The sequence below is a fragment of the Thalassophryne amazonica genome, chromosome 4, assembly GCF_902500255.1.
Source record: "Thalassophryne amazonica chromosome 4, fThaAma1.1, whole genome shotgun sequence".
Taxonomy (NCBI): Eukaryota; Metazoa; Chordata; class Actinopteri; order Batrachoidiformes; family Batrachoididae; genus Thalassophryne; species Thalassophryne amazonica.
Genome location: NC_047106.1, coordinates 105958035 through 105973686, shown reverse-complemented (window position 1 = coordinate 105973686; position 15652 = coordinate 105958035). Strand labels below are relative to the sequence as shown.

Below are 15652 nucleotides of genomic sequence, written 5' to 3'. Positions count from 1 at the left end.
GTAGAGATTTGTTTCACTGTGAGATCAAAGTATTCTGGAAATTATATAACAATTTAAGGGGGGATAAATTATTTCACAGCACTATAGTACAGCAGTTTAGCATTTCTTACTTATGATAAAGATTTTTATCATAATGTGATGTCACAATGCTGATTTTAATGGTGACTAAACTGTCATTAATTACATTCTTCCAAAAGAAAAAAGAAGTGGAAAAAAGTAAAATGTTACCTCTGTTACCCAATCTTCATGGACCTTCCATCGGGTAAATGTCACATTTGAAGTACGTATTGCATGGTCAATAGCTATGCTGGGAACATTCGCAGTTTTTGGAAATTTACTCCACAATCTACAGGAAGAGAATGTGAACTGCTCAGACATGACTGAACCTGCTGATTTTTAGAAGCTTTTGTCGTACATTAAATCAGATTTCTTTGACTGGCAGGGAACCTATAGAAAGGAAACGTGGAATTGTCATTTGTGCAGTTGAAGTGCTAATATGAGTGAAATCAGAGTCCATTCAAGCTGTTCAAGCATACGTGTGACAAATTAACAGCATGATCACTCCTGTGAAGCAGATGTGCAGATTCACACTCTCTAAGTTGTGTATACATTAATGCTGAAGACTTCATAGTATGCATACAAATACATAGCGTCAGTATTCTCAGTCTCTTTAAGTACACTCAACAAAAATATAAACTCAACACTTTTGGTTTTGCTCCCATTTTGTATGAGATGAACTCAAAGATCTAAAACTTTTTCCACATACACAATATCACCATTTCCCTCAAATATTGTTCACAAACCAGTCTAAATCTGTGATAGTGAACACTTCTCCTTTGCTGAGATAATCCATCCCACCTCACAGGTGTGCCATATCAAGATGCTGATTAGACACCATGATTAGTGCACAGGTGTGCCTTAGACTGTCCACAATAAAAGGCCACTCTGAAAGGTGCAGATTTGTTTTATTGGGGGGGGGATACCAGTCAGTATCTGGTGTGACCACCATTTGCCTCATGCAGTGCAACACATCTCCTTCGCATAGAGTTGATCAGGTTGTCAATTGTGGCCTGTGGAATGTTGGTCCACTCCTCTTCAATGGCTGTGCGAAGTTGGTGGATATTGGCAGGAACTGGTACACGCTGTCGTATACGCCGGTCCAGAGCATCCCAAACATGCTCAATGGGTGACATGTCCGGTGAGTATGCCGGCCATGCAAGAACTGGGACATTTTCAGCTTCCAAGAATTGTGTACAGATCCTTGCAACATGGGGCCGTGCATTATCCTGCTGCAACATGAGGTGATGTTCTTGGATGTATGGCACAACAATGGGCCTCAGGATCTCATCACGGTATCTCTGTGCATTCAAAATGCCATCAATAAAATGCACCTGTGTTCTTCGTCCATAACAGATACCTGCCCATACCATAACCCCACCGCCACCATGGGCCACTCGATCCACAACATTGACATCAGAAAACCGCTCACCCACACGACGCCACACACGCTGTCTGCCATCTGCCCTGAACAGTGTGAACCGGGATTCATCCGTGAAGAGAACACCTCTCCAATGTGCCAAATGCCAGCGAATGTGAGCATTTGCCCACTCAAGTCGGTTACGACGACAAACTGGAGTCAGGTCGAGACCCCGATGAGGACGACGAGCATGCAGATGAGCTTCCCTGAGACGGTTTATGACAGTTTGTGCAGAAATTCTTTGGTTATGCAAACCGATTGTTTCAGCAGCTGTTCGAGTGGCTGGTCTCAGACGATCTTGGAGGTGAACATGCTGGATGTGGAGGTCCTGGGCTGGTGTGGTTACACATGGTCTGCGGTTGTGAGGCTGATTGGATGTACTGCCAAATTCTCTGAAAAGCGTTTGGAGATGGCTTATGGTAGAGAAATGAACATTCAATACACGAGCAACAGCTCTGGTTGACATTCCTGCTGTCAGCATGCCAATTGCACACTCCCTCAAATCTTGCGACATCTGTGGCATTGTGCTGTGTGATAAAACTGCACCTTTCAGAGTGGCCTTTTATTGTGGGCAGTCTAAGGCACACCTGTGCACTAATCATGGTGTCTAATCAGCATCTTGATATGGCACACCTGTGAGGTGGGATGGATTATCTCAGCAAAGGAGAAGTGCTCATTATCACAGATTTAGACTGGTTTGTGAACAATATTTGAGGGAAATGGTGACATTGTGTATGTGGGAAAAGTTTTAGATCTTTGAGTTCATTTCATACAAAATGGGAGCAAAACCAAAAGTGTTGCATTTATATTTTTGTTGAGTGTATTTTTTATCATATCAACATTTGCCACAATACTGTAAGAATATAACCATGCCTTTCTTTACTCAAAATTTAAAGTATGACTACATATTGATCCTCTGGAATAACTAAAAAAAAAGAAAAGAAATGACAAAACAAAAAACAAAAAGCTATAATTAAAAAAAACAATAGAATAAATCATGAAACTGACAATAACAGCAAAATATGTCATTTCAGGAGAATCTAGTGGGAATGACTGAACAAGTGAACAATAATGGCTTGCAATTAAAAAACTAAAGGTACTCAGTAAAATACAATAAGGTAATAGAAAGACAGACAGACAAATAGATAGATAGCTAGCTAGCTAGCTAGCTAGATAGACCGATAGATAGATAGATAGATAGATAGATAGATAGATAGATAGATAGATAGATAGATAGATAGATAGATAGATAGATAATTCCCCCCCCCCCCCCCCCCCCCCCCCGAAATGTTAGCAAAATAACTCAATATACAAATAATGAGTGTTTATGACTTCAATGGTAGGGGGTGGTGGCCAAGTGGTTAATGCGCTTGGTTTCAGTGCAGAAGGTTCCGGTCCACCTTGGATTTGCTGTGGCGACCCCGAGTGCAAACAAGGGAGCAGCCGAAGGGACTTACTTACTTACTCAATGGTAAGAATATTGAAAGATGAAATGTTCCATCTTTCACCTCATGAAATCGTCTTTCCATTGCATGAATGAAAAAAACATTCATTATTTGTTTTATATAACGCTTAACAATCCTGACAATGTAGTCCGTAGCTGATGTCGTGCATTGACTTCATGTACAGACTGCCGTCTGCTTTCCTCAGTCCAGCGAAAAATCGTGACAACTGGATTTGTTTTTTTGTGTTAGAAGAATGAAAGCACCGTTGTGTGAGAGTGCAGTGGTTGCAGCGTGCAATGGTACAAAATGAATAGAACCAAAAGTGCATGCCAAACAGAGTCAAAATTGCTAAATTATTAAATGGAACAAAATGGTAAATGGGACGAATGATCCATATCAAGTGATATACAAGCTGCCAATCAAATGACAAGGATCTATTTAGGCATTATATAAAAAACAATATATGCATTGATAGTCCAACTCACAAAATAAAGGAAGGCCTATAATGAGGATAAATTCATGAAAACCTGGTTTACTTTGAAGCACCAAATCAATCAAAATTACAAATTTGTTTGCCTATGTAATATCCCATCAAAATGTCTGCCACCAGTTGGATGGTTTGTAGATGCCAGATAGATGATGGATTAGGAGCAGGTGTGGTTATCATTGCCAGAGACTGATCTCTTCTACAGAGAAATACATTACCTCTGTGATTGCTTCACAGTGGCTATGTTGTTAAACTCAAATAACATGTTCACAAGTCCACAAAATTCTGCTGAAAGGATTTTGTATGAATTTAACTGAAGCAGGCACTTCTTCCTCCTCTCTCTGGACCGTGGTTTAGCAGTTAACGTATCTTAAAATTAGTTTGTTAGTCTTAGCTGAATTCTGGTGGCACCAAGACCACCACTGCTAGCATTATATTTGTGGTAAAACTCTCTGTATTTCATACTTTTTGTGACATAAGCACAGTGGCTTAGCACAGGGGTTAGCACTGTTGCCGCACAGCAAGAGGGTCATGTGATCGATTCCCACCTGTGACCTTTCTGTGTGGAGTTTGCATGTTCTTCCTGTGTATGCGTGGGTTTCCTCCAGTTGCTCCGGCTTCCTCCCACCTCCAAAGACATGCAGGTTAGGTTGATTGGATACTTTAAATTGTCCGTAGGTGTGCGTGTGGGTGTGAATGTGTTTTCTACAACCCCTGGCAATAACTATGGAATCACCGGCCTCGGAGGATGTTCATTCAGTTGTTTAATTTTGTAGAAAAAAAGCAGATCACAGACATGACACAAAACTAAAGTCATTTCAAATGCCAACTTCCTGGCTTTAAGAAACACTATAAGAAATCAGGAAAAATAATTGTGGCAGTCAGTAACAGTTACTTTTTTAGACCAAGCAGAGGAAAAAAAATATGGACTCACTCAATTCTGAGGAATAAATTATGGAATCACCCTGTAAATTTTCATCCCCAAAACTAACACCTGCATCAAATCAGATCTGCTCGTTAGTCTGCATCTAAAAAGGAGTGATCACACCTTGGAGAGCTGTTGCACCAAGTGGACTGACATGAATCATGGCTCCAACACGAGAGATGTCAATTGGAACAAAGGAGAGGATTATCAAACTCTTAAAGGGTAAATCATCACGCAATGTTGCAAAAGATGTTGGTTGTTCACAGTCAGCTGTGTCTAAACTCTGGACCAGATACAAACAACATGGGAAGGTTGTTAAAGGCAAACATACTGGTAGACCAAGGAAGACATCAAAGCGTTAAGACAGAAAACTTAAAGCAATATGTCTCAAAAATCGAAAATGCACAACAAAACAAATGAGGAACGAATGGGAGGAAACTGAAGTCAACGCCTGTGACCGAACTGTAAGAAACCGCCTAAAGGAAATGGGATTTACATACAGAAAAGCTAAACGAAAGCCATCATTAACACCTAAACAGAAAAAAACAAGGTTACAATGGGTTAAGGAAAAGCAATTGTGGACTGTGGATGACTGGATGAAAGTCATATTCAGTGATGAATCTCAAATCTGCATTGGGCAAGGTGATGATGCTGGAACTTTTGTTTGGTGCCGTTCCAATGAGATTTATAAAGATGACTGCTTGAAGAGAACATGTACATTTCCACAGTCATTGATGATATGGGGCTGCATGTCAGGTAAAGGCACTGGGGAGATGGCTGTCATTACATCATCAATAAATGCACAAGTTTACATTGATATTTTGGACACTTTTCTTATCCCATCAATTGAAAGGATGTTTGGGGATGATGAAATCATTTTTCAAGATGATAATGCATCTTGCCATAGAGCAAAAACTGTGAAAACATTCCTTGCAAAAAGACACATAGGGTCAATGTCATGGCCTGCAAATAGTCCGAATCTTAATCCAATTGAAAATCTTTGGTGGAAGTTGAAGAAAATGGTCCATGACAAGGCTCCAACCTGCAAAGCTGATCTGGCAACAGCAATCAGAGAAAGTTGGAGCCAGATTGATGAAGAGTACTGTTTGTCACTCATTAACTCCATGCCTCAGAGACTGCAAGCTGTTATAAAAGCCAGAGGTGGTGCAACAAAATACTAGTGATGTGTTGGAGCGTTCTTTTGTTTTTCATGATTCCATAATTTTTTCCTCAGAATTGAGTGATTCCATATTTTTTTTCCCTCTGCTTGGTCTAAAAAAGTAACTGTTACTGACTGCCACAATTTTTTTTCCTGATTTCTTATAGTGTTTCTTAAAGCCAGGAAGTTGCCATTTGAAATGACTTTAGTTTTGTGTCATATCTGTGATCTGCTTTTTTCTACAAAATTAACAACTGAATGAACATCCTCCGAGGCCGGTGATTCCATAATTTTTGCCAGGGGTTGTATATGTGGCTCTGCAGGAGACTGTAAGCTGTCCAGGGTGTACCCCGCCTTGTGCCCTTTGGCCACTGGTATTAGTGCCATAGGTATTAAAGGCACTGCGCTGCGGTGGTTTGAATCATATTTGTCTAATAGATTACAATTTGTTCATGTAAATGGGGAATCTTCTTCACAGACTAAAGTTAATTATGGAGTTCCACAAGGTTCTGTGCTAGGACCAATTTTATTCACTTTATACATGCTTCCCTTAGGCAGTATTATTAGACGGTATTGCTTAAATTTTCATTGTTACGCAGATGATACCCAGCTTTATCTATCCATGAAGCCAGAGGACACACACCAATTAGCTAAACTGCAGGATTGTCTTACAGACATAAAGACATGGATGACCTCTAATTTCCTGCTTTTAAACTCAGATAAAACTGAAGTTATTGTACTTGGCCCCACAAATCTTAGAAACATGGTGTCTAACCAGATCCTTACTCTGGATGGCATTACCCTGACCTCTAATAATACTGTGAGAAATGTTGGAGTCATTTTTGATCAGGATATGTCATTCAAAGCGCATATTAAACAAATATGTAAGACTGCTTTTTTGCATTTACGCAATATCTCTAAAATCAGAAAGGTCTTGTCTCAGAGTGATGCTGAAAAACTAATTCATGCATTTATTTCCTCTAGGCTGGACTATTGTAATTCATTATTATCAGGTTGTCCTAAAAGTTCCCTAAAAAGCCTTCAGTTAATTCAAAATGCTGCAGCTAGAGTACTGACGGGGACTAGAAGGAGAGAGCATATCTCACCCATATTGGCCTCTCTTCATTGGCTTCCTGTTAATTCTAGAATAGAATTTAAAATTCTTCTTCAATTCTTCTTCTTACTTATAAGGTTTTGAATAATCAGGTCCCATCCTATCTTAGGGACCTTGTAGTACCATATCACCCCAATAGAGCGCTTCGCTCTCAGACTGCAGGCTTACTTGTAGTTCCTAGGGTTTGTAAGAGTAGAATGGGAGGCAGAGCCTTCAGCTTTCAGGCTCCTCTCCTGTGGAACCAGCTCCCAATTCAGATCAGGGAGACAGACACCCTCTCTACCTTTAAGATTAGGCTTAAAACTTTCCTTTTTGCTAAAGCTTATAGTTAGGGCTGGATCAGGTGACCCTGAACCATCCCTTAGTTATGCTGCTATAGACGTAGACTGCTGGGGGGTTCCCATGATGCACTGTTTCTTTCTCTTTTTGCTCTGTATGCACCACTCTGCATTTAATCATTAGTGATTGATCTCTGCTTCCCTCCACAGCATGTCTTTTTCCTGGTTCTCTCCCTCAGCCCCAACCAATCCCAGCAGAAGACTGCCCCTCCCTGAGCCTGGTTCTGCTGGAGGTTTCTTCCTGTTAAAAGGGAGTTTTTCCTTCCCACTGTAGCCAAGTGCTTGCTCACAGGGGGTCGTTTTGACCGTTGGGGTTTTACATAATTATTGTATGGCCTTGCCTTACAATATAAAGCGCCTTGGGGCAACTGTTTGTTGTGATTTGGCGCTATATAAAAAAATTGATTGATTGATTGATTGGTATAGGTTTCAGCTCTCCGTGACCCTTAATTGGAATAAGTAGCTGAAGATGAGTGTGAGTGTGACATAATTCTTCTTCTTACTTGATAAACAGAAGGGATGACAGATGAAAATGAGTTTTTAGTGTAGCTACATTATGTCTGGAAAATATATTGTGCACAATCCCTTCTAATTATATATATATATATATATATATATATATATATATATATATATATATATATATATATATATATATATATATATATATATATATATATATATATATATATATATATATATATATACACACACACACACACACACACACAGTTGTATGCAAAAGCTTGGGCACCCCTGATAATTTTCATGATTTTCCTTTATAAATCATTGGTTGTCTGGATCAAAATTTCAGTTAAATATATCATATAGCAGATGAACACACTGATATTTGAGAAGTGAAATAAATTTCTAGTATTTAAAGAAAGTGTGCAACGATTATTTAAACAAAATTAGGCAGGTGCATAAATTTGGGCACCCTTGTCATTTTATTGATTTGAATACATTTAGCACTAATTATTGGAACACAAAATTGGGTTGCTAAGCTCACTGACCCTTGACCTCCTTACACAGGTGAATCAAATCATGAGAAAGGGTATTTAAGGTGGCATTTACAAATGTTTCTCCTCTTTGCATCTCTTCTAATGAATAGCAACATAGGAGCCTCTAAAGAACTCTCAAATGACCTGCAAACAAAGATTGCTCAACATCATGGTATAGGGGAAGGATACAAAAAGCTATCTCACAGATTTCAGCTGTCAGTTTCCACTGTGAGGAACTTAGTGAGGAAATGGAAGACCACAGGCACAGTACTAGTTAAGGCCCGAAGAGGCAGGCCAAGAAATATCTCAGATAAGCTGAAGCGATGGATGTTGAGAACAGTCATAGTCAACCCACAGCTTTTTCTGCATACACACCATAATCAGAGTTGCTTGAGGTATGCTAAAGCACATTTGGACAAGCCAGCTTCATTTTGAAGTGGCCGTGGACTGATGAAACTAAAACTGAGTTATTTGGACATAACAAGGGTGGTATGCATGGCAGAAAAAGAACACAGTATTCCAAGAAAAACACTTGCTACCTACAGTAAAATTTGAAGGTGGTTCCATCATGCTGTGGGGCTGTGTGGCCAGTGCAGGTACGGGGAATCTTTTTAAAGTTGAGGGTCACATGGATTCCAGTCAATATCAGCAGATTCTTGAGAACAATGTTCAAGAATCAGTGATAAAGTTGAAGTTGTGCCGGGGCTGGATCTTTCAACAAGACATCGACCCTAAACACTGCTCAAAATCTACTAAGGCATTCATGCAAAGGAACAAGTACAATGTTCTGGAATGGCCATCTCAGTCCCCAGACCTGAATATTAAAATCTGTGGTGTGATTTTATGCAGGCTGTCCATGCTTGGAAACCCAGCCCAGTCTCACGTTTTTTTTTTTTTTGTTTTTTTTTTTGCACTCTCGTGACGAAATGATTCAAATTTTCATGACAGGGGTTTTTAAACACACTATTCCTAACCCTACTCCTACCCTCATTCCTAACCTTAACCATAACCTAATCTTACGCTGTCCCCCCACCCTAACCATAACCACCCCCGACCCCCCGCTTCACTTTTAATTTCATGCAGCCATCAAGGAATGAATTAGAATGAATTTGTGCTGCCGTGATGAAAATGAGGCACTTTTCGGAACAATATCACAGACCAATAGATTAATGGATATTTCGTGCTGCTGAATCACGACTTGCCATGAGACCAGGTTGGGAACCTAGAAACCAGAGAGATTTTGTAAAGAATGATCCAAAATACCCTCAACCAGAATCCAGACTCTCACTGGAAGTTATAGGAAGCGTTTCGAGGCTGTTATTTCTGCAAAAGGAGGATCTACTAAATATTGATGTATTTTTTCTGTTGGGGTGCCCAAATTTATGCACCTGCCTAATTTTGTTTAAAGAATTATTGCACACTTTCTGTAAATCCTATAAACTTCATTTCACTTCTCAAATATCACTGTGTTTGTTTGCTATATGATATATTTAACTGAAATTGCTGATCCAAACAACCAATGATTTATAAAGGAAAATCATGGAAATCATCAGGAGTGCCCAAACTATATATACATAATTTAATTACGCTCACTTAAAAATAAATTCATTATGCTGCAATGCAAATGAATGAAAGAACAGACTAGGAGTAAATATATGCTTTAATCAAGCAAATAACTATAATTAAATACAAAACATTTCTTGTTTGTTGTTATGTATCATGTGTTATCCAGTTAAGGCAGCTTGTTTTAATAATAATCTATAACAATAGATGAAGTATTTGTTGTACCGTATTTTATGGAGTTCAAGTTGCATTTATTTATATTAACATATATTTCAACAAATTAATGAAAAAACCTGTATCAATCTGGGGCAATTATTCAGTTACACACTAACCCAAAGAACACAGGATAAGTATGGCACATCTGGAAAGTATTCACAGTGCTTCACTTCTTCCACATTTTGTTATGTTACAGCCTTATTCTGAAATGGATGAAATTCATATTTTCCTCAAAAATGGTACTCACGACACCTCATAAAGACAAAGTGAAAAGGGTTTTGTGTTGTTTTTTTATATTTTTGAAAATTTATTTAAAAAAAAAAACCCTAAGAAATTACATGCACATAGGTATTCACAGCCTTTGCCTTGAAGCTCAAATTTGAGCTCAAGTGCATCCTGTTTCCACTGATCATTCTTGAGATGTTTCTACAGTTTAATTGGAGTCCACTTGGGGTAAATTCAGTTGATTGTACATGATTTGAAAAGACACACACCTGTCTACATATAAGGTCTCACAGCTGATCGTGCATAAAAATTCAGTAAGGTATATCTTCTATTATACATTCCAAATCTAAGGTAGAACTCTACTAGCATATACTAGTATATAAGGTATATCTAAATATCTAAAAAAAAAAAAAAAAAAAAAAAAGGAATAGTAGAGCCACTTTGGTGCCTGGTCTTGAGAACCAGGGATGGTTGGTAGGATGGTAGGTACACACCTGTCTACATATAAGGTCCCACAGCTGATGGTGCATGTCAGAGCACAAACCAAGAAAGAAGTCAAAAGACCTCTGAGAGAGGATTGTCTTGAGGCACAAATCTGGAGAAGGGTACAGAGACATTTATGTTGCTTTTAAGGTCCCAATGAGCACAGTGGCCTCAATCTATATACATAAAGGGCTAATTCTGTCTGTCTGTCTGTCTGTCTGTCTGTCTGGGATAAACTCCCAAACTATAATATGTAGCCCTAAAAACTATATATATTCTGAATCCTCATGACATGGGGAAAAAACTGGTACAATTTTTTAAAAGTTGAATGTAACCAATAATTTAATGCTTTAATCTATTCTCTTTATCAATTTATCTTTTATTATGGTTACTGGGCAACTAGGTCAGAATTCTAATCCCACCCCACACCCCCCCAATCCTGATGATGTCATCAAGAAAGCCTGAGTACAACAATTAGAAAGTGGTCAGAATTCTAATCCCCCTTCCATCCTGATGATGTCATCAAGAAAGCCTGAGTACAAAAAGTACAGTATAAAGTGGTCAATTCTATCATGGCATGGTGAACAAACTGGTACCATTTTTAAAAGTTGAACTAAAAATTACCCCCAAAATACCCTTTTACATAAGAAATAGCCTTTTATGTAAGACCATGTTGTACAATGTGGTTTCTCAACTGTTCTCAGCTGTTAAGCACCTGACTGTCCTGCACAACCCAGTTTTCTTTCCTGTCTGACCATTTATGACAAGACAGAAAAAGCTGGCAAGATACATAAAGGTTGAAGGTAAGACATCTTTTGCGTCCTAAAGACACAATTAACAGGAACCAATAATTTAATGCCTTAATCTATTCTCTTTATCTATTTATCTATTAGAGAATTCAGCTTTAATCATTACTGCTAGATATAATCTATAGATCTATTACAGAATTCAACTTTAATCATTATTGCTAGAAATCTTAGACAAAAAAAAAACTTTCACTTTAATTCTTTATGGTTACTAGACTAATGCTTTAATCTGTTCTCTTTATCTATTCATCTTTTATGGTTACTGGGTAACCAATAATTTAATGCTTTCATCTATTCTCTTTATTTATTTCTAAATCTATATACATCTATATACATAAAGGGCTAATTCTGTCTGTCTGTCTGTCCGGGATAAACTCCCAAACTATAATATGTAGCCCTTAAAACTACATTCTGAATCCTCATGAAATGGGGAACAAACTGGTACCATTTTTTAAAAGTTCTGGGCAACCAATAATTTAATGCTTTAATCTATTCTATTTATCTATTTATCTTTTATGGTTACTGGGCAACCAATATTTTAATACTTTATTCTATTCTCTTTATCTATTTATCTATTACAGAATTTAGCTTTAATCATGACTGCTAGAAATAATCTATAAGGAAATGGCCACCTATGTGCAAAACAATGAGACACGCCTGATGGAGGACCAGCAACATGTCTACAATGCCATTATCTGCAGCATAGAGGAGGGTACAGGTGGCTTCTTCTTCCTTGATGATCCAGGTGGAACAGGCAAAACCTTTGTGATCAACTTGTTCCTAGCCACGCTCCAACAGACCAAGAAAATTGCTCTGGCAGTGGCCTCAAGTGGTATTGCTGTCACTCTGCTTGATGTAGGAAGGACCGCACACTCCGCCTTTAAGCTGCCACTTGACCTGGCCAAGAGGGAAATGCCAAACTGCAATATTAGTTGCGACTCAACCAAGGCCAAATTGCTCACCGAGTGCAAACCTATTATTTGGGATGAGGCTATCATGAGCCACAAGGGAGCCTTTGAGGCCCTTGATCGCACTCTACAAGATCTAAGGCGGAACACAAGTCTCATGGGCGGAGCTACTGTCCTGCTCTCTGGAGACTTTCGCCAAACCTTGCCAGTAATTCCAAAAGTCACAAGGGCACATGAGTTCAATGCCTGCATCAAGTCATCCTACCTGTGTTCCAGTGTGTGCCACTACAGCCTTAAGACTAATATGAGGGTCCAGCTCAGTGATGATCGGGAGGCAGGTATCTTCTCTCAGCAGCTGCTGGAAGTGGGCAATGGCACCTTGATGGCTGACACTCTGGATGACCAGGTCAAGCTGCCCTTTGGTCACACTGTTCAAGACATATGTGAGTTCGTGGCCAAAGTCTTTCCAAACCTCCACCGTAACTACCACAACCACAACTGGCTGAGTGAGCGAGCTAGAACTTGGCAGTGGATGACATCAATGCTAAGCTTCTGGCCCAGCTTCCAGGACAGGCCTCCAGCTACATGTCAATTAACACAGTGCCCGATCCAGATGAGATAGTTAACTACCCAGTTGAATTCCTTAACAGCCTGGCACCAGCAGGCCTCCCACCACACAGCTTGGTGCTCAGAGTTGGTGCCCCAGTCATGCTCTTGTGGAATCTTGACCCACCCAAGCTCTGCAATGGAACGCGACTCACAATTAAGAAGTTGATGCCAAGAGTCCTGGAGGCCACAGTAATGACAGGCAAGGCCAAGGGAGATGATGTCTTTATGCCAAGGATTCCACTTATCCCATCAGACATGCCATTTGAGTTCAGGCGTCTGCAGTTCCCAGTCAAACCCAGCTTTGCAATGTCCATCAACAAGGCTCAGGGACAGTCCCTTAAGGTGGTTGGACTGAATCTGGCAGAGCCTGTGTTCTCCCACAGCCAGTTGTATGTTGGCTGCTCCAGGGTTGGTAACCCAGAACAGCTGTACATCCACTCGCCAGGTGGCATGACAAGGAACATTGTCTATCAAGAAGCTCTTCAAAACTGATGGTCACTAACACTAACACTAAGTGAATTTCATGAAGAAATATTTCTCCATTCTAATATTTACATTTGCTGTTTAAAGGCTTTTTATGTTTGTAAAATTGCAATGTAAAAACAGTGAAATACACCACTACCTCAATTTTGATTCATTCAATCAATCAATCAACTTTTTTCTTATATAGCGCCAAATCACAACAAACAGTTGCCCCAAGGCGCTCCACATTGCAAGGCAAGGCCATACAATAATTATGAAAAATTATGAAAAACCCCAACAGTCAAAACGACCCCCTATGAGCAAGCACTTGGCCACAGTGGGAAGGAAAAACTCCCTTTTAACAGGAAGAAACCTCCAGCAGAACCAGGCTCAGGGAGGGGCAGTCTTCTGCTGAGACTGGTTGGGGCTGAGGGAAAGAACCAGGAAAAAGAGATCGATCACTAATGATTAAATGCAGAGTGATGCATACGGAGCAAAAAGAGAAAGAAACAGTGCATCATGGGAACCCCCCCACAGTCTACGTCTAAAGCAACATAACCAAGGGATGGTCCAGGGTCACCCAATCCAGCCCTAACTATAAGCCTTAGCGAAAAGGAAAGTTTTAAGCCTAATCTTAAAAGTAGAGAGGGTATCTGTCTCCCTGATCTGAATTGGGAGCTGGTTCCACAGGAGAGGAGCCTGAAAGCTGAAGGCTCTGCCTCCCATTCTAGTCTTACAAACCCTAGGAACTACAAGTAAGCCCGCAGTCTGAGAGCGAAGCGCTCTAATGGGGTAATATGGTACTACGAGGTCCCTAAGATAAGATGGGACCTGATTATTCAAAACCTTATAAGTAAGAAGAAGAATTTTAAATTCTATTCTAGCATTAACAGGAAGCCAATGAAGGGAGGCCAACACGGGTGAGATATGCTCTCTCCTGCTAGTCCCCGTCAGTACTCTAGCTGCAGCATTCTGAACCAACTGAAGGCTTTTTAGGGAACTTTTAGGACAACCTGATAATAATGAATTACAATAGTCCAGCCTAGAGGAAATAAATGCATGAATTAATTTTTCAGCATCACTCTGAGACAAGACCTTTCTGATTTTAGAGATATTGCGTAAATGCAAAAAGGCAGTCCTACATATTTATTCATTGATATTTACATTTACTGTTACCCATCTTTTGTGTGTAATTTTGTTATAAATTTGATTGCAAAACAAAGTCTGCGTGAAGGACTTCAAATGTGTTTGTCTTTCCACTTAGCTTGGGGAGTCTACCTCTTATAGTTCTGCTGGACAAACTTTAGCCCATTAAGTATTGCATTTGTAAGACATCAGCATTACAAAAAACAAATGTTGGGCAATTGTATTGATTAAAATGATTGGCATTTGGCCTATGTGTAAAACAGGTTAACCCGGGCAGTGCCGGGTACCCCAGCTAGTCATCTATAAATTGAAGACATTCAGATCCACCAGGACCCTTCCTAGAGCTGGCCACCCATCAAAACTGAGCAATCGGGGAGAAGGGCCTTCGTCAGGGAGGTGAAAAAGAACCCAATAGCCAATCTGTCAGAGCTCCAGCGTTCATCTGTGTAGAGACGAGAACCTTCCAGAAGGACAACCATTTCTGCAGCAATCCACCAATCAGGCCTGTATGGTAGAGTGTCCAGAAGGAGGCCACTCCTGAGTAAAAGGCACACGATAGCCCACCTGGAGTTTGCCAAAAAGCACCTGAAGATAGGCCAAATGCCAATCATTTTAATCAAAACAACTACCCCCTTTTTTTTGAAGAAGGCGCTGTTGATGCAGTAGCTTGTTACTTCAGCTCTGCCCCCTCTTTTTGTACTTTTGCTATTTTTAATACTTTTTAATAGTGCTTTATTGTTTTTATTTGTAGTGGGCGGTACCCTGTGCAAGTGTGCACATGGGAAACCCACTTTTGTAACTCTTGTTGTCTCCAGCAGCCAGCCCTCCAGTCCCTCTGACCTCCCACCTTCCACCACCTGGTCACCTCCACTGCACCCTAGACCTCGTCCCTCCTCCCCCGCGACTGTATTCAGCACCATCCCACCTCCACCTCCTGAGGAGACTGAGACCCTTTGGACTGAGCAGGTCTCTACTTAAGACCTTCTACAACTCTGTTGTAACCTCAGCTCTCCTCTATGCTGTCATCTGTTGGGCCCCGGGCAGCACAGAGAGGGAGAGAAAGAGACTGAACAAGCTGGTCAGGAAGTCCAGCTCTGTCCTGGGCTGTCCTCTGGACTCTCTGGAGTAGGTGGCTGAGAGGAGGGTGTTAACCAAGTTCAAATCCATCATGAACAACTCCTCTCACCCTCTGCACCGGACTGTAGTGGAGCTGACCAGCTCATTCAGTGACAGACTGAGGCACCCTCAGTGCAAGAAGGAACAATACCGCAGGTCGTTCCTCCCTGCT

General features: G+C 40.3%; 1 protein-coding gene across 1 annotated transcript in view; it reads right to left on the bottom strand.

Moving 5' to 3' along the window:
* Positions 1 to 15652, bottom strand: part of wdr95 (WD40 repeat domain 95) — a 79286-nt gene that overhangs the window by 38341 nt on the left and 25293 nt on the right. The window contains exon 11 of the mRNA XM_034168384.1: positions 229 to 346. Coding sequence (XP_034024275.1) covers positions 229 to 346 — 118 coding nt within the window. The remainder of the gene's footprint in view (positions 1 to 228; positions 347 to 15652) is intronic.